Source organism: Zootoca vivipara, chromosome 6, assembly GCF_965207765.1.
Source record: "Zootoca vivipara chromosome 6, rZooViv2.hap1.1, whole genome shotgun sequence".
NCBI classification, from domain to species: domain Eukaryota; kingdom Metazoa; phylum Chordata; class Lepidosauria; order Squamata; family Lacertidae; genus Zootoca; species Zootoca vivipara.
Window position 1 is genome coordinate 60,248,421 of NC_142589.1, and position 22,474 is coordinate 60,270,894.

At 43.5% G+C, this 22,474-nt stretch overlaps 1 protein-coding gene across 6 annotated transcripts; it reads right to left on the reverse strand.

The window, feature by feature from the left end:
* Nucleotides 1-57: 57 nt before the first annotated feature.
* On the reverse strand, nucleotides 58-22,458 carry RHCE (Rh blood group CcEe antigens). Of its 6 annotated transcripts, XM_088672317.1 has the most exons (11): nucleotides 21,911-21,939; nucleotides 17,231-17,259; nucleotides 15,672-15,858; nucleotides 14,190-14,340; nucleotides 12,608-12,755; nucleotides 5,593-5,759; nucleotides 4,928-5,065; nucleotides 3,806-3,933; nucleotides 2,842-2,921; nucleotides 1,755-1,828; nucleotides 58-1,569 (listed from the first exon to the last, which is right to left on the reverse strand). In XM_088672317.1, the coding sequence occupies exons 1-11, from the start codon at nucleotides 21,922-21,924 to the stop codon at nucleotides 1,543-1,545; spliced, it is 1,143 nt and encodes a 380-aa protein (XP_088528443.1). In that variant the 5' UTR covers nucleotides 21,925-21,939; the 3' UTR covers nucleotides 58-1,542. The 6 variants fall into 6 exon arrangements, with proteins under 6 accessions (XP_088528443.1, XP_088528444.1, XP_088528442.1 ...); XM_088672318.1 differs by lacking the exons at nucleotides 17,231-17,259; nucleotides 21,911-21,939 and adding an exon at nucleotides 22,277-22,458; XM_088672316.1 differs by lacking the exon at nucleotides 17,231-17,259 and having other exon boundaries at nucleotides 21,911-22,279.
* Nucleotides 22,459-22,474: the final 16 nt, after the last annotated feature.

Here is a 22,474-nt window from a genome sequence, read left to right on the forward strand (position 1 = left end):
TTTGTTATGCATACAGTTGATCTGTACTGAAGCTGAAGTAATTTGGTGAGTCTTGGGTGGGGGGGAGGCAAAACAACACATTTATTGAATGCAATTCAGAAATCAAAGTTAGAGAGGTCACACTCATTCACACAATTGCCACTGGGATATTTATCGGGAATGGATGCTCTCTCTGATGGCCAGCCTAGAAAGCAGAATGATGGGCAGGTGGAGCTAAGCAAGATGGAAGCTTCCACTGATCCTGGGAGTGCAGAGGTCTTTCCAACAAATGGGTCCCTCTTGCTGGAGCTCTTATACATTTTCTGCCTGGATCTGAGCTTCTTCTTTTGTACCTTGCAAGGTTATCCAGTGCATGACAGGCTTATTTGCATCATAACAACCAATTATTAGGCTGTTTTTTTCTGAGGGAGACCAAATACCAGCTATCCCAGGTGTGAGGAACTTTGGGCCTTCCAGATGTTGCTAAACTACAGCTCCCACCATTCCTAGCCATTGGCCATGCTTGCTAAGACTGATGGGAGCTGTAGTTTCTCAACATCTGGAAGGCCAAAGGTTTCCTGAAACGTTACCATGCTTCTGAAGTTTCTGTTGGGCCTGTGACTTCCAAGCATGATGGCTCTTATCACTGGTGGTGCTGTAGAGGCAATGTTCTAACATTCAGTTTGTGATAGTAAGCAGCAGTTCATTTCCCATGCTGACTTTATTCCTTTAGTACAGTGGTACCTCTGGTTAAGAACTTAATTTGTTCTGGAAGTCCGTTCTTAACCTGAAACTGTTCTTAACCTGAAGCACCACTTTAGCTAACGGGGCCTCCTGCTGCCGCCGCGCCACCAGAACACAATTTCTGTTCTCATCCTGAAGCAAAGTTCTTAATCTGAGGTACTATTTCTGGGTTAGCGGAGTTTGTAACCTGAAGCGTTTGTAACCCGAGGTACCACTGTAATTTTCATCTGGAGTCATCATTCAAGCCATTTATGCACAGGGTTAATTGGGACATTAAAGGCAGCGGTAGCAGTAAGAAAGATGGTAGGTATATGGGGATTAAAATTACACAACTGTGGAAGCATAGCATATTGTAAAATACTTAGCTCCATATATCACACTGTACACTTGGACAACTTTTCCACATTACCAATCACTCCCTTGCAAAGTGCAACAACTGAAAGTGCACCACCTAGAAAATGCCCCCAGAATCCTCTGCAAGGTGGCAAGAATTTTACAACAGAAAACTCAGTGTGGAAAGTTTTTAAAACCACTGCATTTAAGGTGCTGGCAGGAGGGGGTCAAGTGAGGTAAAATCCACATTTTAATACCCCCTCCAAAAAAACCCCCAAATCCCCAGCATTTTGCAGGTTCAGCAGTAAATAGTATGCCTTAGAGAAAAGAAGGTGGTTGGCAGCCTCCTTAATGAAGCAGTAATGTAGTTCATTCAGTCTTGCAAACAAATGGTTCCTACGAAAAGGTTACAAAACCTCTGGTGGCTTTAATGGCAGATCGACAAAATCTTCCTTGACTAGTTTACTGCAGTCTTGATGCCTGTATTCAATATCCAGCAGCTAAATGTGGAAACTAAAAAGAAAGAGACATTATTGAATTCCCCTATGAGGAAAGGTTTTAACATCTAAGGCTTTTAAGTTTAGAGAAAAGGTGGGTAAGAGGGGGCATGGTGGAGGGTTTATAAAATTAAGAACGGCAAGTGGATAGAGAAAAGTTAGCACAGTGACTAACAGCTGGTGTGAAATTTAAAAACCTACCTCCCAAAAAGCTTGATCATCAAAATACTTTGTTATAGGAGGTGCTTTCCAGAATTCAAAAGTCAGTAAGAAACCTAAGACATTGGGAAAAGAATGCAAAACATGTACTGAAAAGCGACAAACCTTTCCCAGAATACCTTTCACTGTACCCTGTAAGGCCCAACATGCACTTACAGGCCCAACATGCACTATACACTGAAAGCAGTATCTTACAACTTTAAATAGTAATTGCTTCCCCCAAAGAATCCCGGGAACTGTAGTTTGGTAAGGGTGTTGAGAGTTGCTAGGAGACCCCTGTTCACCTCAGAGTTCCAACTCTCGGAGCAGTTTAACAGTCAATCCCTCCTCCCATGGAACTCTCGGAATTGTAACTTTGTGAGGGGAATAAGGGTGTCAGCATCCTTAAGAACCTAGAGTTATGAGAATTATTTGGAGAAAGCAATTATTGTTTAAAGTGGTATGATACCACTAAACACATAGATAGGGCCTAAGTTCACTACTGAAACACATCTTCCAACCATAGCTATTTGACTGTTGTAACACTAGTTTTTCACTTGATGAACATATATGGAGGAATTACAACTTTAAAATTATAGGATTGCATCCCCTAGACCCATTGAAATCAATGAGGCAGGTAAGTGATGTCTCTCTTAAGCCTAAAGTGTGGCATGGGCTGTGTACACACCAGAGCATTAACATGCACATAGGTCACACAGATCCGAGTTTACCATGTGGCACTTTAGCACACATTCACCCACACATGAGTGCTTTCAGTTAAATTATTTTCCCATCTACACTAGTGGGTGGTGCTTGATGGGGTATATTATCACTCAATTTGATCCAGGGCAAATTCTCCTGCTTCTTTGTTAGTTTCTACATCTACTGACATTATCAAGCATTCTTGAAGTTTTTGCTTTATCTTTGCTTCCTTCCTCCTCTACTACTCCACATATCCTGTGGATCATCTAGTCTCACCCCTTGCTTGGTACAATGTGTGCCCATTGAGCAATCAGACACCAGTAGCAGTCAAGGAAGGGAGAGGCTTTAGCTCCGTAGAAAATCACGAAGAGTGTTTGCAATAACAGACCTGTAATGAGTCCAGCTATCAGACCGAGGGAAATGATCATGCAGGGTGCACCAAGTTCAATCAAAGCCAAATAACCCATTCTGAAAATTACAACAACAAAAAACCATTCACAAACCAGTAAATACTTTACCACTTATTCAGTACTACCATCTTGGTGTTTTTCCATAGGCCTTACACTCTGTTATTGATGGGGGAGAATTCCGTGTGATCCACAATTCATAATATGAAGTTATCTAATTTGCATTTCCAAAAACATTTGCAGGAATCAGAACATAACCATTCTTTGGCATTTGCACTTCTCTGAATTTTGCTATGCTGTTATCCCAGCAAAAATGTGCTAAAAACTATATAAGGAGTGAGTGTGCCTAAAAATGTATATACAAAAATGCAACACATTAGAGAAAGTGGTTTGCAAACATGTTACATTAGGCAAAATCGCATACAAAAATATGTAAGGGGCAATGTGCAATATGATGCTGGCAGTTTTTTTGGGAAGACTATCACAAACTGCAACAGAAATGCAGCCACCTGGACAGAGGAGAAAATTAAAGGAACAAAATTTAGAAGATAAATCCTTCCTTACAATCTTTGCTGTTTTAAAACTTTCTCTCTTTAGAGAGCCCTTTTCACACCAGCTGATCTTACGAAGAGCTCCTTCACAATTGCCATTGAATCACAGGACACTACAGAGAAATTGGAAGGCACACACTTAAAGTGTGTTACTACTGACCCAAGAGCTTTCCACTCACTTGTTTGAATTGAATTTTTGCTAGATAATGCCCAGTACTACAGTGAGTAGTATTTCCTTTTCCCCCTCCCTTGCCTTTAAAGCTTTTTAAAAACCCTCAAGGTGGTGCAAGGTTTCTCTCTACAGCTTTCTTTCTACACACTTCCTGGTGGGGCCCAATAACTATCTATTGAAAAGTTCAGAGGAGATAACATTTGAGAGTCAGGTTCCACCTACCCTTCTAGGTCATCCTGGCTGTCTATTAGGATTAGAATAATGCGGGTGATCCCTCCAATCAAACTGGGCAGGCCAAACGTGTAAAGAACTCCACAGGTATCATGAATTCTGAGTGCCGGTTCCAGGCGCTTTTGAGTTTGATGGGAAGGGTACATGTGAAAAACACAAATACTGTGTAAACACCATAAATTCAAAGCACATTTCAATCATGCAACTCCCCCATAAGGAACTAATTTAATTTCACGGAGCTGCAATTCCCAGCACCTTCAATAAACTTCAGTTCCCAAGAATCTTGGGCAGGGAGTAGTTTAAATGTATGGGATGTGTGCAGCCAAAGAGTCATGTGAATAACCCTTAACACTGCAAATCAGAAGGTAGCTGTTGAAGGGCTTGTGGGCTGGCTATAAACAGGACTGTCTTGTCTGCCACAATGCCATGGAAGCACAGAGAGGGGGACACTGCTTTGCAATAAGATCAGGAAGGTTCAATTTCTGGCATTAAGGAGCTTATAACATACTGTATGTTGAAAAAGACCCAGGAGAGCCTGTGTGGCATAGTGGTTTGCAGCCAGACCAGGACCAGGAAGACCAAGGTTCAAATCCTCAGTCAGCCATGAAGCTCACTGGGACAGCCACAGTCCCTCAGCCTATCCTACCTCACAGCATTGGTGTGAGTATAAAATGGGGAGGGAGGAGTACCATTTATGCCACTTTGACCTCCTCAGAGGAAAGGTAGGGTATAAATGTAATAATAAATAAATGGATAGAGTTTCATTAACCAAAAGAGTCAAGCATTCCCCAGCTGCTCTGTAAGATGACATGTGCAGGTCTCCTTCCTGGGGCTGGCCCTACCATTAGGCAATGTGAGGAAGCTGCCTCCAACAACAGATGCTTCAGAGACCAGAAACAACTTTAAGCACCATCCCACTAAACCTGCCTCCTGCTCTCAGATGAAGATGAGACTCGGTCTAGTTATCACCACAGCTGAAATGAGAGTCAACGGTCAACCTGACTGGCTTTTGCACAAGGAATGGGGGAAGACGCCCTTTGCCTCAGGCAGCAAAATGCCTGCTCCTCCTTGCCCACAATCCAAGATGGGATGGTTCAAAATGGGAACTGTTACCTGTAAAAAGGCAAAGCCAAGTACAGAGCCTGCCCCGGCCACCAGACCTAAAGTCATCGCAATCCAAGGGTATCGGATGATGGGAACTGAGAAGCCAACAGCAACCCCACCGGCCAGAGTGGCATTCTGGATGTGGGCCTGTAGAACAAGCAAAAGAAGAGAGAGAGGAATGAAAAAAGTTGGCTGGAAACGTTTTACTGGTGAAAAACTCTGGTGGGTGTGTAGATGTTTGTTTGGGTTCGTGGGTGCATGTCTTGAACCAGGATTTCCAGCAGCCAGGCACCAGTTAGGCTGCAGAGCCAGCTTGTCCACCACATACCAGCAAATTCAGGTTGCGCAGTTCTAGCTGACCATTAGGTCTTGTGCAACATGCCAGTTTCCCCAGAAGATCAGACTTTCTGCGATAGGGATAGTGATGGGGACCTGCACTGGAAGTGTGAGATGGGCACTTACTTTGATGCATGCATTCTCCAGTCTCCGCGCAAACAAATGAGAGGGAATGCTCATAAAATAACCAATGCAAGCAAATACGCAAGCAAATTGGGATGATTTTTCAATAAATACGGGTAGGTTGCTTGGAAGTGCGAGCATTTCTCTTCATGGCCATCTCTCTAGTTAAGAGAAAGTCCCTCTAGAAAGTTAGAGAACAGGAACTTCTGACTTACCATGTGGAACGTCCCATCACTACTGGTAGCCTTCGAGAACGCAAATGCAGCAACAGCACTTGTAGCCATTGCAAAATAGGTGTTGTAAATGGCAGCCTGTTTTTCATCTTCATTCTCTACCAACACTGAATTGAAGCTGGGCCAGAATGTCCAGAGGAAGAGAGCACCTAGTGAACACCCACCCACAAAAAGAACAATCAGTACCCTCTTGAACTCATTAGATACTTGCTTTTGTTGGAAGTGACAGGGTGCAACTCAGCTTGCACTGTATCGGCTGATGTATCTGCATGAGAAAGGGTAGATAGAGAGAGGAACCTCCAAACTTCCTAGATTGTCCTGCTTGTGCCTGACCTGTTGATTTTCCTGCAGGTAATCTTATGATTGCAGGCCTCACTTCCTCCTCACCTTCCCCCTTCTTCTCCAGGACCCCATATGAGAACAGATTTATTTTGAGATTTCTCCTGTTGAGATGCCAAAGCAAGCGTGGCTCAATTAGCCAGGGAGAACTAGGATCTTTCCTATCAAACACATATTTCCAACAATAAACATTAGCTTTGTTACTTTCGTAAACCTGGAGTCCCAGTGAGATTGTGTCCAGTGTACCAAGAGAGCTCCTCCAACCGGCATTCCGTGTTCAGTTAAGACTCTGCTAAGCATTCAACTCCAAATGCTCACAGACTGGGCAGCTGGACCTGAATCTAGAACCAGGAAGGCTTGGGCTTGGATTGGCAGGCCCCAAGTCAAGAGGAGGAAGCAAAAGAGAAGGGGAAGCCTGTACGATGGGAACTGGGGTTAGTGAAGGGGGCTGTCTGTGCCTTGACTTCAGCCACTTTGGAAGGGAGAGAAGGAATGCTGACTCCCCCCCCCCCCCGGACCTTCCAGCAGAGCAGAATGCCTCTGTGGAGACAGTGGGCAGCCAAAGGAGGAGGCAGCTGCAATTGATCAGGAACCTGAACAGGAGAGGGTGCTGTATTGTTGCCTAGAACGAGGAGCTGCCTCCACAGATGGGAGCAGACCCACCAACCCCAAAGCAGCTTGCGGTGGCAATCCCAACATTTCTGCAAAGCGAGCGAGCCCCATCAGTGAGTGCACCGCACCTCATCTTCAAAAGCTTGGCAGGTGGGAGAGTGGCAACTATTGGGACATCTTCATTGCTTCCATCCAGTTCTGACCTTACTGCCCGATTCCTGCACTCCTGAATCATGGCTCTTGAACTCTGGGTCTGCTGTTGAACCTGTAACATTATGTGCTTGAATAAAGATCCCTTCCATACCTACACATTCGTGCATCTGTTTGCATGTATTGGCTGCTAGCCAGGACAGCTTCAACTACATTAACTTGTGCTGCCAATGTCCCTCCAGCCTGAAGATGTAGCATTGCCATTCTCGGACTCAGAGGCCTCCATCACAAAGGCCCTTGTGAGACCAGAGTCTTCCCTGCTCTGCTGGAGCAAAAGACTGGTGGAGCTGCCTAGGGCCCTTTAACTGATAAGTTGCTTTACAGGGCTGCAATATAGATGCACCTGCTGTGGCTATTTTCAGCTCAGTCTCCATTTGATGGCTGCTGAAGCAACATCAGAGTGCTGCTCTCCTACAGAGCAGCTTGAGCTTTACATCCAGCCATACCCTTGGCCTTGTACCAATGGATGGGTGAATCTGTCCGTTGCAGTTTCTCTCGGCTTCTTGTTTTTCTGAACTTAAATTCAGTTCTCCACATGTATGTGGAAATTTGAATTTAAAAAAGAGCAGCTGCAGAATTCCTCTTTCTCAGAAACAACTGCACAATCTGAAGGAAGACTTCCTGGATTTATTATTTTTTACATTTATTTTCCATGTTGTTTTCCTTAATGGAGCCCAAGGCAGTGTAAACAAAGTTCCCAGAAAGTCACCCATACAAGCACAGACCATGCCTAGACCAACTTAGCTTCAACAAGGTAGTGGTCTCATGTGACCATCCCCAGAGACACTATGTTGCCTTTGGTCCAGCAGTCCTTCCCAACACCCTAGGAGTGGAGCAAGCAATTTGCAACAATTTGTTTACCACTACTGCTTTGGGCACTACCTTAAACAAAAAACGGAAAAACCTATACAGTATTCAAGATACAGCCTATCAATCACCCTGCGCGCATGGCAAAACAAACACTGAGCCAAGAAGATATGTAACTGGATCTCCCACTGAGATATTATGTTTGCAAGGAAACAACAGGTGTGTGTTGCTTGTAATTTATTGCAGCCATGGGAGGCAAGCGGGGATCTGTCTGCAATAACCGCAGTGAAGAGTTGGCCACCATGGAACTTCCATGCTTATCAGCAAGTTCAAGGGACAAGTGTCAGGATCAGAAGCTGCAGCTTAAAGTACTAGCAACAGAATCTCCCGTGTTCTTCCTCTGTCAAGCTACTCCTCTAACCCAGCATAGCTGCCAAGTTATCCCTTTTTTTAAGGGATTTTCCCTTATGCTGAATAGGCTTCCTCGCGAGAAAAGGGAAAACTTGGCAGCTATGTAACCCAGGGATGCAGAACCTTTTTCAAACTCATGGCAGCATTCCCACCTGGGCAGAAGTGGGTGGAGTCGCCACAAAAGCTTTCCAGCAGTAGTGTCACTGCTGTTTACCAGGAGAGGGACGGGTGAGATAAAGATGTTTAAAAAATGAAACAGGAGTGGAAATGTTTGCCTATTCATCCCATGTCTGGAACGGAAATCAATCAAGTAAACATGATTGATATCTACTGTTTTTGCTTTCAGCCCATCAAAAATATGTAACTAATTAATTTGCATGGTGCTTTCCTTGCATTGAAATGAATAGGGTGGAATAACATAACCTACATAATTAATTACCTAAGTTTTGCAATTTCGCCACAGCAGAACATGAGACAAATCACGTAATTTTGGGCAGGAGGTAAACTGCAGCAGAACAGAAACAGTGCTGCCGTGTTAGAAACTGAGATATGAAAGCTAGGAGCTAAATGACACCTTAATCCTAGGTTATGGGCACAACAACAGAATGTCTAGACACACTTTTTAATAACAAGAATACAAAGCAGAAAATGAATGAACTGCAGCTAAAAATATTATGTTCGTTTTTCACATGCTCTCTAATCCTTCCTCTGCCCACCCCCCTAATATTCTTGAGAGGGTCTCTTCTCCAGTCTTCAGAGAGTAGCTGGAAGTGGGGAGGCAGAAAAAGGTCCTCCTTTCCTTCCACTCTGCAGTTTTAATCCTAATCTTAGGTGCAGTACTGTGCCTTGAGCTCAGAAACTGCTCACGCTAATGAAATTCCCTGTCACAAAATGCGCCTAGAACAATGGGAGTTTTGAACACTACAAAGTTGCATGTGGTGGATACAGGGTGGAATGGGAGATGTTGCCTTCTTGCATCCCCATGGAGGGGTTGGGGCTGTGCCACACAGTAACAGGAGCACCAAGATTGCCTCCACTGGTGGGCCATGCAGCCCTGACTTTACCCCTCTCAGCTTGAGGCTGCAATGCTGTTGCTGGGAGGCTATTCCTGCAGCTCCACCCCTCTGGGCAAGCACAAAATGACTGCCATGGGTAGCAAAAGAAGAGATGCTGGTTCCACAAGCGAGTACTGTGCTCGTGGCACTTTTATCAATATGTGAATACTGACACCTCATTTTTACAAAAAGAAAAAAGCCGCCATCATCATCATCTTCATTGCCATGTGCATTCATTTTCCAGGATATCGTAAAACAGCCTAACACAAGTGATGACTGAATATTTCAGCAACATGGCCCTTAATTATTCTGCTCCAATTGTTTTTTGGAGAGGGAAATTTACAGCTAATCACAAGTTACAGACACGTCTTTGGGCAACCTGGGCCAGTGGGATGGGCGGTTCCCTACACCAAACACTGTTCTGCTATGAAAAAGGCATGCTTATCTGTATTAGCAGAAGGAAACGTCTTTGAGGCCCAACCTCACTCTAACACATGCGCCACCCATTAACGTTGTAGCACCAATCAAGCCATGACTCTCTGGCAAGCGGAGAAATACGGGGAGGCTGGAACTGCACTTTACAGCTCAATTAGTGGAGCATGTCACTTCTGCTGATTTAAAAAACACCTCTGTTCATTCTCGTCTCTCTGTGTCATTCTATAAGACTGTTTCCATGAAGATTCAGCCTGAAGAGCACATACAAACGTGTTTGTAATGATTACACTGAATCTGGAACTTTAAACAGCCATGGATTCTCCCAAAGAATCCTGGGAACTGTAGTTTGTTAAGGGCGCTAGGAGTTAAGTGACCCCCATTGTCCTCAAAGAGCTATAACCCCCAGAGTGGTTTAACCCCTCTTCCCAGGAAACTCTAGGGGCTGCAGTTCTATGAAGGGAATAGGGGTCTCCTAACAATTATTGACATTCCTAATGGTGAAGAAGACTGTGACCAGGTGGCAAGCGTTCCTGCTCAGTTCGCTGCACAGGTGCTGCCGATGGGCAACTTCAAGGCCCCCCGTAGGTTTCTTTCTCTTTAAACCAGACTTGGACTAGGCAGCCCTTCAAACAAAGGACTCCTTCAAACAGATGGCTGTAAAAGCAGGACACATGGTCACTTTACCCCCTAGGCAGATGCCCCAGAAAGATATCCATGATATCAAAAGCTGTTGAGAGATCCAGCAGAACCAAGAGATAGGCTTAGTGCAGGGGTGTCAAACTCAAATTCATCGGGGGCCGCATCAGCAGTTTGGTCACCCTCAAAGGGCCGGATGTATATGTAGGACTATGTGTCCACTCTTTATTAACATAAATTATTGTCACTGCATTCAATTATTACTGTTTTTGTAATAATGTAAGTAATAACTAGCTCTGAAAGCAGAAACATAGTCAGAATAATGGCAAGTAGATATTCAAATGTACAATTATTGTACAATTTATTGAAAAATGATTTTTGGTAACTGCACTGGGTGGTGGAGGCTCGCTAGGGTTTCATGCAGGACCTTTGCAGAGCTTGCAAGCAGCCCTGCAAAGGTCCTGCATGAAATGTTGGGGATCCTTCTGCATGCAGGACAGATGTTCTGCCAGTGAGCCACCACCCTTCACCAAATGGATTGGCTGAGGTTGACTCACTGAAGCTGCTCTCCTGGTTCCAGGGTTTAAGGGCCAGAAGTATAAAGCAGCATCCTATGTTTCTGAGGAGAGGGAGAGGGAGAGGGAGAGGGAGAGGGAGAGGGAGAGGGAGAGGGAGAGGGAGAGGGAGAGGGAGAGGGAGAGGGAGAGGGAGAGGGAGAGGGAGAGGGAGAGGGAAGGAAGGAAGGAAGGAAGGAAGGAAGGAAGGAAGGAAGGAAGGAAGGAAGGAAGGAAGGAAGGAAAGAGGGAGTGGGAGGGAGAGGGGAAGGAAGGAAGGAAAGAGGGGAGAGAAAGAAGAGTAGGAAATAAGGAAGGGAATAAAGAAGGAAAGAAAAAGAAAGAGGGAGAAAAGACGGAAAGGGAGAAAGAAGGAAGGAAGTAGAGAGGGAAAGAAAGAATAAGAATGAGGGAGAGGAAGAAAGTTGGTAAGGATGGAAGGAAGAAAGGAAGGAAGAAAGGAAGAAAGAAAAGAGGGAGCAGGAGGGAGAGAGGAAGGAAAGAGGTGAGAGAAAGAAGAGTAGGAAAGAAGGAATAAAGAAGGAAAGAGAAAGAGGGAGAGAAGACAGAGATAAAGAAGGAAGGAAGGAGAGGGAAAGAAAGAATAAGAACGAGAGAGAGGAAGAAAGAAAGGGAAGGGGGGTGGGTCGCCGCCTTGATTCAGCGCCAGAAAAGAGCGCGAAGGGACCCAGGGGCAAAAAGCATTTTCCCGGCCCCAGCTGTTTGTCGGCGCTTTGTTGGCGCGGCGCTTCAGCAGCAAGGTCCCACTGCTGGGTCCCGCTGGCTGGGGCGCTCGGCGGGCCACATGATGAGGTCTGGCAGGCCGGATTTGGCCCCCGGGCCTTGTGTTTGACACCCGTGGCTTAGTGCATGGCAAAAGTCATCCGCCAAGACAATCACAGTTCCAGAACTGGGCCTGAACCCAGATTCCAAATAGTCACAGCTATGTACATGCCATACATTTAACGCACCGCCCTCCCCCCGAATCCTGAGAACTGCAACACCTTCAAACTACAGTTCTCAGTTATTTTTTGACTGATTAAGATGGTCTGAAACTGGAACGACTTATGGAGCTGGCTGATTCATCTGGGAGACCCTGAGTCCAGGGGAGTGGGGGCTGAATTAGATTTAAGTGTTTAAATGTTACTAGGTTAGAAGAAGTAATATTTGAATTTATGGAGAATTTTTGGGAATAAATTTTAGGCTAAGGGGGGAATAAGAAGATAGATGGTTGGAAAAATAAAGTTAGATTTGGATTTATTGGAGTATTTTAGGTTTAGGATAATTGATATTTTTAGAATAAAAATAATTGAGAGATAATGATAAAAATGTGTAAAATGATATAAGATATAATATGAACATTGCTTAATTTGGATTTAAATATGGACCCAGTGTGGGGGGAATCGAGGAAGTCTACAATGTTAAGAAAAAATGTTAGAAATGATATGTTTTTCTTTCTTTCTTTTGTTGTTGTTGTTGTTGTTGTTGTTGTTGTTTTCTATGTATTATTTTTGCTTTTTGTCTTTTTGTTTTTGCTTTTTGTGATTTTGTGTATTTTGTAGTGTTTGAAAATGAATAAATATTATTTGAAAAAAATAAAAATAAACTACAGTTCTCAGGATTCTTTGGGGGAGTTGGGATGTGCTTTGAATGCGCTTGAGATCTATAGTGTGTATGCAGCCTGAGTTTCATTTAAGAACACTTGAAGTTGAGTCACCAGAACTATACACACACCAAATATTGTCAGATCTTTGTTGAAATCAAACTCAGAAGTCAAAAGTCAGCTGCTGAATAATGTATCCTACTATGTCAAATGCCACATTTCAACATCAACATCCACTGGGGAGAACTTCTCAAAACATATTTGTTTCAAGCTCCAGTAAAAAGATTTGTTTGACCTCCCACCCCTGCCTTAGGACACTGATGAAAACAGCTTACCCAGCATTGCAAACACATCAGAGGCAGGCTTTGATCTTTCTTTCTCAACTTTTGGGTGCAGCGAGGAATTGTAGAGGAACCAGGAGACAGTGGAGCCAAAAGATGTCCCAAATAAATGAACATGCATCAAGCTGATGTGGCTCCTAATCTGTAGACCACAAAAAACCCAGTCACCATTTCATAGAGAGCCAGGGTGGGATGTATTTTGTGGGGAACTGGATGCTGGAATGGACAGGACTTTAATCTGATTCTGCACAGCTCTTCCATTAATATATATTATGTGGGAACTGCAATAAAAATGTTGCAGCCTGCTCCTGCTGCTCCATGTACCTGCCAGCCAGCCATCTTTGCCCTCTTCCATATCCTATTCCTCTCTCTGGTTTTCTGTTTTCCAGCCCAACATACCCATTGAGGCTGCTCCACCCTCACTTTGCAGGGTATTCCCCCTCTAAAGCTATTTTGCAAACTCTGGGTCCCCCACCCTGGCAAATCTGCATGGGCTGTGCTATTTTGCCTACCCACTCAGGGAACTGAGCTTGAAATTAATATACAGGATTAGACAACGGTGTGGAAGAGGGTGTATCTATCAGTGGCACAATAGTTAATCAAAATCTCCATAGTTCAGAGCAGGGGTCAGGAATCTCTGGCTCACGGGCCAATCTTGGCCCACCAGGGGGTCCAATTTGGCCCATGAGGCCATTTCCCCAAAGGCACACCCCTGTCAATCAGCTAACATCTCTCCTAACTTCAGGTGATGGGTGAAAATGCAGGGTTCAATTCTGCTGGGAACTGGACACACATCCAAGGCAAGCAACCCTGGTTGTTTTTGGAAAGCATCAACTGTGGGAGGGCCTGCTCATGATGGGGAGAGGAGAAAGAAGCCCTTGCCAACCCCATACTTGGTTCTTTGGGAACCCTGCGCAAGGGATTTCGACAGGTGAGCAGGACGACCCACTTATCAATCATGTGGTGCCATAATGACATCATGTGATGGACATGTGGGTTGCCCCTGCCCACCTGTCAAAGTTGGTCTATGGGGCAGAGCCAGATAAAGTTCCCGACTTCCAGTTCCGGAGAAACAAGCCACTTGTTGCTGAGGGCTTCCCACGGGAGCTCCTTGCTGGCTGCTGGTGGGGTACAGGATGCTGGACTAGATGGGCCTTTGGTCTGATCCAGCACTAAGGATTGGTAATCAAAGCTACTAGAGGCCAGCAACCTTAAACCTTAAGACAGTGTTTCCCAACCTTGTGCCTCCAGATGTTTTGAGACTACAATTCCCATCATCATCCCTAGCTAGCAAGACCAGTGGTCAGGAATGATGGGAATTGGAGTCCGAAAACAGCTGGAGGCACAAGGTTGGGAAACACTGCCTTAAGACACAGAAAGCCGCTCTCTACAAAGGCTGCCTTGGCAACTAATGCCAATTAGGGAAGATTGCAAAACAGAGCAGCTGTGTTTGACCTTCAGATACCACAAAGGGACCATTCCTGAAGGGGAAAGGCCTCTGGAAATGGGAAGCTGTCGCAGAATCACCCACCCACCCTATGCCTTGTCTCAGTAGCAAAGAGGTTTCTATACGTACCCCCAGAACATCCACAATGACCCATCTGTTCCCAGCGAAAACAGCCACCTCCACCATAGCCATGCAGATTAACTGCATCAGGTTGGCTTTGCCGAGGATCGCGCCAGCTGAAATCAGCACTGCTGTAATACTCATAATGGCCACCAAGATGCTTTGGGAAAAGAAAAAGGAGAAAGCAGTATTGTCCGTAGCATCATTTTAGAGTGCTGAAGAAGCCCCCTCCTCCAGATTAGGAGACTGGGTGGTATCCACAAATAGGATGTGCAGACAGAGTGGATATAGCCAACTAACTTTTTCCATCAGGCTGCAGATGGTCCACAGTAAATTTTGAGGAGTTTCAATAGGCTGAAAAAATTCTGGGTATCCAGATACTGCCGAGGGTGTTGCTAGGGGTGGTGCCAAATCTTTTCCTAAATGCCTCGGGCGCACCAGAGTCAGCAATGGATTCAGGGGAAATTGAATTGAAGGATGATCTGCATTATTGGCTAGATATTAATTTGAAGGAATAAATTAATTTTAGATGACTTCATCTGGATATGATTTGGGGATAAAGAATCACGTACTCGAAGGAAAAATTAATTGATTTGGAGCAAGCTCTGTTGGGTAATGAACTGAAGAGGAAATGATTTGGGTTGATCTGCTGGGTTGACTCATTGACAAATGTATCTGAGGTGATTTGGATGGAAAACTCATTATCTTGCCTTCTGCGACATTAAAATTTAAAAATTTGCATCTTTACATGTAAATTGGCATGTGCAAATTTTTCACAAATGTGCATCTATGAGTCTATACTGCAAATCTTGCAAGTACCAAACAATGCCCCTGCATAACTGGTTTTTATGTGTTGCTTGCGTTGGCCTGAATGTTGAAGAATCATTTCATTTAAAGAAAAGAAAAACACCATTAGAGATTTATGATACAGGTGCGGTGAAAAGAGCTGTAGATGCCCTGACAATAAGGTATAATACATTCACTAATCCACTCATTCACTCACTCAAACACTTATTTTCTAGCTCAGACTTTGCCAAACTGGCACCCTCCAGATATTTTGGGCTCCAAGACCCATCAACCCCAGCCCCAAACATCTGGAGAGTACCAGGCTCACAAAGGCTGCTCTAGCTAATAAATGCAGGTAGGTGTGTGTCTGTGTTTGGAGCAAACCAGGAATGAAGATGAAGCACATCATTAAGAAAGGGAACAGGCTCATTCATTTTGAGTTCAGCCCCTTGGCCATTTTGGTTGCCCTCATAATAAACAGCTATGAGGATGGGAAGCCTAGCATTATTCGGCTAGAAGTGGGCACAGTTTGTTTGCTCTGTGAATGAGAGGGGGGAGGGAGAGAGAGAGGGAATGAGAGAGAAGAGCAATATTTCTTGGTCTCCAACTGCCCATGTTTCAAAGAAACATGCTAAACTAAAACCACAAAACCTCAGACATATCAACCACTGATCAAGGCAGGGCCCTGTAAAGCGTGTTAACTACCTTTGCAGATTTATCTTCACTTGCCCGTCTGAGAAATGGAAAATGAAGCCATTCACGATCAAAGCCCACTGCACTCCAAAGGCTGCAAGGAAAAGGCTGAATCCAGCGCTGCTGAAGCCATATCTTCTCAGGAAGGCCAGGAGGAAGGCGAAGCCCAAGACCACCATGATGTTGACATCTTGAAATGCTGCGTGCAACAGAGGCCATTATTCATTTGTTATTTACATTTGTTTGTCACTTTTTACATGCGGACATACACACACTCCAGATGTAATGCCTCAAATACTAACACTACCTGAAATAATGCAATCAACTTACTCTCATTTGGGGGAAATCGAGCCTCAACCTTGGAGAATCTCCCCAGCCACTTAAGTTCAATTAACCTACTAATTAAACAGAATAACACCTGCAACCCTGGAGAATACTTTCAAAAATGTATAGGCTTCTAGGTAAATCTGAAACAGAACAGGATAGTAAAAATAAGTACATGCGCAAACGGGAACATGATCTGGGATATGAAATAGATATAGGCGATTGGAAAGAATTCTGAGAGAAGAATATAAATTTTACAGCCTGTTACAGCTTAAGAGAGAATTATATGAAACTTCATTATCGCTGGTACCTGGTCCCAGACAGGTTAGCTAAAATAAATAAAGACTCGAATAACAAATGTTGGAGGTGCCAGAACACGATTGGTACACTGTTCCACATGTGGTGGACCTGCCCAGTAATTCAAAAGTTTTGGGAAATGGTGCATGCAGAAATTCAGAAAATTTATAAAAGTATCATTTGTTTAAAAAGCAGAGTCATATCTCTTAGGAATTATAGGCGGTGATATTCCATGTGATAAAGTTAACATCTTTTTATACGCATCAACGGCCGCTAGAATAACAATTGCCAAAATCTGGAAAGATGCATCTACACCAACAAAAGGGGAATGGTTAAGCAAAGTATGTGAATACCTAGAGTTGGTGAAACTTACAGATATAATAAGACAAAAACCAAAAGAGAGGATCAAAAAACAATGGGAATGTCTTAATGACTATTTAAAGAAGACGGAAATAGGGAACAGAATATGGTTATGTTTAGATTGACCTTGAAGGATATGGAAAGTAAGAAGATCATGTTTACAGATTAATTGTTATATGTGAAATATATTATATAATCCAAGTCAGGGATTTTTTTTAAAGTGAACTGTAGATTACTGTGTGGAAAGCGGTGGAAGTGTATCTTGCAGTGGATTCTTTTGCTGTATTCTTTGTTGTATTTTCATCTTTTTTCTTTATTTCTCTTTTTTATTGTTTTTCTTATTTCTTTTTCTTTATGTTTACCATTCTATATTTCAATTCTTTAAAGTGTATATATTCTTTATTTATTACTTCATATATAGTTATATTATTTACATTTATATTATTTGTAATGTATTTGTAATGTAAATACTGTATGATTTTTTAAATGTAATTTTACGATGTATAAATCGTTGCTGAAATAAAATTATTAAAATATATATTAAAATAATAACACCTGCAACCCTAATTTCAATGAATAAGCAGGCTTACCTGGGTAGATCGCAAGGTCTTTTTGAACACTTTGATGGTCATATGAAAAGAAAAAGAAAAATATAAGGATGAAAGCAGCTTCCAAAAAGAAAATGAGCCCAGGCAGACGAATCCGAAGACTTGGAGGATACAAAGAAGGCATCATGTGTTCAAGAACTAAAGCATTTAAAATGGGAAGCGGGTGTTAATTCCTTGAGTTAAAAGAGAGAAAGTAGCTGAGAAAGTCTGAATGTGATAGCCAGAAGGCATTAAGCCTTATCTAATGCTGCCTGGCAGAACAGGCCAATCTGCTGTTGCGGGGTATTTTGACTGCTGTGGAGTTGCCTTGTGATCTGAGGTTCTGGGATAAGGCTGCGCTAGAATGAGGGCTCTTTTGGGTGGTCAGAATTTTTCCGGAGGAATTAACGACTAACTTAGGTTCATTAATTTAAGTGAGTCTGAGCAGGGCTAGCACTGGATACAACCCAAATAACTATTTTGTATGGAAAAAACTCTCATGGCCCAGATGCATGGAGTGTGGTTTTCAGTTTTCCAGTACTGTACAGTGGTACCTTGGTTTACGAACTTAATCCATTCCAGAGGTCCGTTCTTAAACCAAGGCGTGCTTTACCATAGCAGCGGGGGACTCAGTTTGCAAATGGAACACACTCATCAGGAAGCAGAACATGTTCTGATTGCAAGGCAAAGTTCACAAACCAAAACACCTACTTCCGGGTTTGCAGCATTCTTAATCCAAATTGTTCATAAACTAAGCTGTTCTTAAACTAAGGTACCACTGTAAAGGGAAAAGGTTTGTGTGTGTAAAGCTGGTGTTAAATTATAATGGAATAATAATACTGTAATAATAACAACATCTGATTGGGTTGCCCTAGCGGCCTAGCCGCTTTTGGCAGCTTCCAAAAGAATATACCGGTAAAAAAACATAACAAAACATCAGATATTAAAAACTTCCCAATGCAGGGCTTCCTTCAGATGCCTTCAGAAAGTCGTACAATTGTTTATCTCTTTGAAATCTGATGGGAGTCTAAAAGCACAAGCTTGCATCAAAATTGCCTTGTCAGTCATTTGTGAACCGCTCTGAGATCTTTTGATGAAGGGCAATATATATATAAATTTTTTAAAGGTTGGTGCAAGGATTTCTGCTTGTGTAGCAGAACACCCCCCCCCAATAAGCCCCTAAAACCTCCTCTGGGTGTTTCCCCAACCCTTTGAAGCAGGTTTGGGGAAGATGCTGAACGCATGCGGGGAGAAGAGAGGAGGGAATTCCATTGTACAAATACTTGTGCTAATGGAATGAGGGCATTAGATACCACCCACAATACAGTATGTGGTAATTGAACTAGACCTTTCATGTGCACAAAATGAGCTTTCACAGCAGCTGCAATTGTTGACAGCACAATCATCTTAGTATTGCTGAGTGAAGTGACAATTCAATTAAGAGTGTAGGCACATGCAAGATGAGCATCCTAACCATTGATAACAGCAGTGAATGATGTCAGTAGAATCATTTTAGCATCCCTAAACAAATTAATACCTGTATTGAGACTAGAAACCATTGTCTCTATTGAGACTGAAGTGAATATAATAGAAAGGTGAAGTAACAGGGGCACAATCCAGTGAGATGTTCTCTGGAGCAATAATGGGAAAATTGAAATGGGCAGCTTCCCATCTGCTACTGCCATAAGCCTGGGCCAAGAAACCAGCTGGATGGGTGGGGACTGGCACTATCAGTGGGCTCTGCTTTCTGAGGGTGCTGCGTGCTGCCACAGGCCTTGGTATGGACCGCTTTCATTCACTAATTTATTTATTTCAATTAGGTATCGGGGGAGAAATTTTGATTCAGTTCACACGGAAAGGCAATCTTACCTAATATGCACTTTCCAAAACAATATGGAAACCACAACATAATCACCCTTCGAAATTCGCACTTCTCATAATTTTGCAATGCTGCTATCCAGCCAAGTAAAGTGCACCAAAAATGTACTAGGGTAAAATGTGCATTAAAATGCATGTTAGTGAAAATAACATACACAATTGCAGCATACAATGGAGAATCGCTTGCAAAAATGTGTATGTAAGGCAAAATTGCATACAAAAATATGCATATTAGAAATTCATACTAACATGCTGAGTTTTCACAAGGATTTTACAAATAATTAAAAATTGATGTGGAAATAATGATAATGATAACTCAGCACAATTCAAAGTGTTGGTGCTGACCTTTAAAGCCCTAAACGGCCTCGGTCCAGTATGCCTGAAGGAGCGTCTCCACCTCAATCGTTCTGCCTGGACACTGGGGTCCAGTGCCCAGGGCCTTCTAGCGGTTCCCTCGCTGTGAGAAGCCAAGTTACAGGGAACCAGGCAGAGGGCCTTCTCGGTAGTGGCACCCGCCCTGTGGAATGCCCTCCCACCAGATGTCAAAGAGAAAAACAAATACATTTTAGAGGGCATCTGAAGGCAGCCCTGTTTAGGGAAGCTTTTAATGTTTAATAAATTATTGTATTTTAATATTTCTGTTGGAAGCCGCCCAGAGTGGCTGGGGAGGCCCGGCCAGGTGGGTGGGGTATAAATAATAAATTATTATTATTATTATTATTATTATTATTATTATTATTATTATTAATACCCCACCCACCTGGCTGGCTCCCAACAGAATATTAAAAACACAATAAAACATCAAACATTAAAAGCTTCCCTAAACAGGGCTGCCTTCAGATGTCTTCTAAAAGTCAGATACAGTAGTTGTTTATTTCCTTGACATCTGATGGAAGGGCATTCCAGAAGGCAGGTGACATTACCGAGAAGGCCCTCTGCCCAGGTTCCCTGTAACCTCACTTCTCGCGGTGAGGAAACTTCCAGAAGGATCTCAGTGTCCGGGCTGAATGATGGGGATGGAGACGCTCCTTCAGATATATCGGGCCGAGGCCGTGGAGAACTAAACTTGAGTTTGGAAAAATGAGAAAAAGAGAAACCAAAATTCTCCCATCCCCAATGGAGGAAAAGTATTGTTGCACACCATCCCAATCTCCTGAGTGGTGCGAGATTCCAGGGGTTCCAGGCACCTGTACAGGGTTCATGCTTCCTTTTGAATGAGGGAAAGCAGAGACTGTGGTGTCTTTGGGATTTTGTTTTGTTTTGTTTTGTTTAGTCGTTTCCGACTCTTCGTGACCCCATGAACCAGAGCATGCCAGGCATTCCTGTCTTCCACTGCCTCCCGCAGTTTGGTCAAACTCATGTTCGTAGCTTCGAGAACACTGTCCAACCATCTCGTCCTCTGTCGTCCCCTTCTCCTAGTGCCCTCAATCTTTCCCAACATCAGGGTCTTTTCCAGGGAGTCTTCTCTTCTCATGAGGTGGCCAAAGTATTGGAGCCTCAGCTTCATGATCTGTCCTTCCAGTGAGCACTCAGGGCTGATTTCCTTAAGAATGGATAGGTTTGATCTTCTTGCAGTCCACGGGACTCTCAAGAGTCTCCTCCAGCACCATAATTCAAAAGCATCAATTCTTTGGCGATCAGCCTTCTTTATGATCCAGCTCTCACATCCATACATCACTACAGGGAAAACCATTGATTATATGTGTATAGTGTATATACGTGTTGTTTATTTACACATATATACCACCTGAGCCTACAGTGGAGGGGTTCATACCAGGTCTTGCTTCTCCCATGGCCACAGCCTTGGATTCTAGCAGCAATCTGGGATAGCTCTGTCTCCCAGCTGCACAGCCTGATGGCTTCTACAGTACAAACTTCAACTCTGCAGTTGCATTTCTAACAACCAGAGAGTTGAGGTACATTCTTTATCTGACACAGAGCCACTTCCTTTGTTACCTTAATGGCCCATACTTAATAGGTCATTACCTCACCAGGGAGCTAGCCTGGCTATTCCAGGAACTGAATCCATGCTGGATCTAAGACTTGTAAGGGGGCTCAAGCATACAGCCTACCCTCTGCAAACTCATAACAGTATCCTTGTTTGAAGCAGAAACATTTCCATTTGTGTTATTGACTGTAAGCCACCTACAGACCACGAGAAAAGCCTCCCGGCTACTAAATATTTTCATGATAATTAGCTGGTTTCTATTTTGTCCATACATGGGTTACTTATTGTTTACTTTTTTTGTACTGTATTTCAGACTTCTTCTGTCATGGAACCCAAGGCAGCCTCTTATCTAGGCCTGGCTAGATTCAGACCTGCTGAGTTCCCTTAAAGCTGCTATATCATTACAGTTTTTAAAGGCCTTTTCTGTACAGACACTGCCATAATCAGCAAGTGGCAGTCCCTTCCACAGGGAAATCAGACTGTATTATTCTCCCCAAGTGTTTAGCACATTCTTACAGGATGCAATCCTAGCCCCATTCACCTGGGAATAAGCTCCATTTAATTCAATGGGATTTACTTTCCTTATAAATGCGTTGAGGGTTGCAGTCTTAGTCTGGAGCTCAGCAGGCTATGAACTTCATGGTTTTACTGTTGACCTATTAGTGCTCTAACGATTGTTGTTGACCACTTGGGGCAGCTCCATTTTCAGGAGGAAAGAGGAACATAAAAACTCATTAAAAAGATTAAACAAGGTGCCATCCCATGATGCAGTTCTTCTCTTCTTTCAAAGACGCTGCCACGTCCTAGCCATGTCTACTCAGAGGCGAGCACTGCTGTATTTAATGGGACTTACTTACCTCCAGAAAAGCATGAATAGACATGCAGCCTTGCCCCTGAGTAGACATGCACAGAATAGGATCGGGCTGTCAAGCTGCGACGCTTTATAATCGCTTTCACACGCGAGGCAAGTTCCATGGGACTTACTTCAAAGCAAAAAACGCTCAGGGCCTGGGGCATAACAGCATTTTGTCAACTGGCAAAATATTTACCCACATAGCAAAACCTGGCTGGTAACTAGGAATACACCCAGCTCCTCCCTTGGCAGAGAACAGCAGCTATTGCTGCTACCTTAACAAATGCCTATCAGGGAAGAAAGGTTTTCTTAGATTGGCCAAGACTCAGTTTCCCGTGTCACTTTACTTAGCCGTTACACCCAGTCTCACCTCTCGCATTCTTTATTGGTCCTCCTTAACACCATTTATTCAAGTCAGAAGTTTATTCGATACATAGCCTGTCAGTCAAGACGGAGGGCGGGACTGTGAGCGAGCTGTGTTAGAATGCAGCGGGATCACCATTCTTTGCCTCTTTTTACCTTTGGTCCTTGGATTACGCGAGCCTTTTAGTCGGGGTTTTATTGGCCA

What these genes read in the sequence shown, in the direction of transcription:
- RHCE (XM_088672316.1), bottom strand. Translation starts at nt 22,070, where the DNA reads ATGCCCCAGGCCCTGAGCGTTTTTTGCTTTGAAGTAAGTCCCATGGAA. An exon ending in TGATGTGTTTGCAATGCTGG is followed by an intron (nt 5,760 to 12,607) that starts GTAAGCTGTTTT and finishes GGTGTTCACTAG; the next exon opens with GTGCTCTCTTCCTCTGGACA. An exon ending in GTGATGGGACGTTCCACATG is followed by an intron (nt 5,066 to 5,592) that starts GTAAGTCAGAAG and finishes CTTGTTCTACAG; the next exon opens with GCCCACATCCAGAATGCCAC.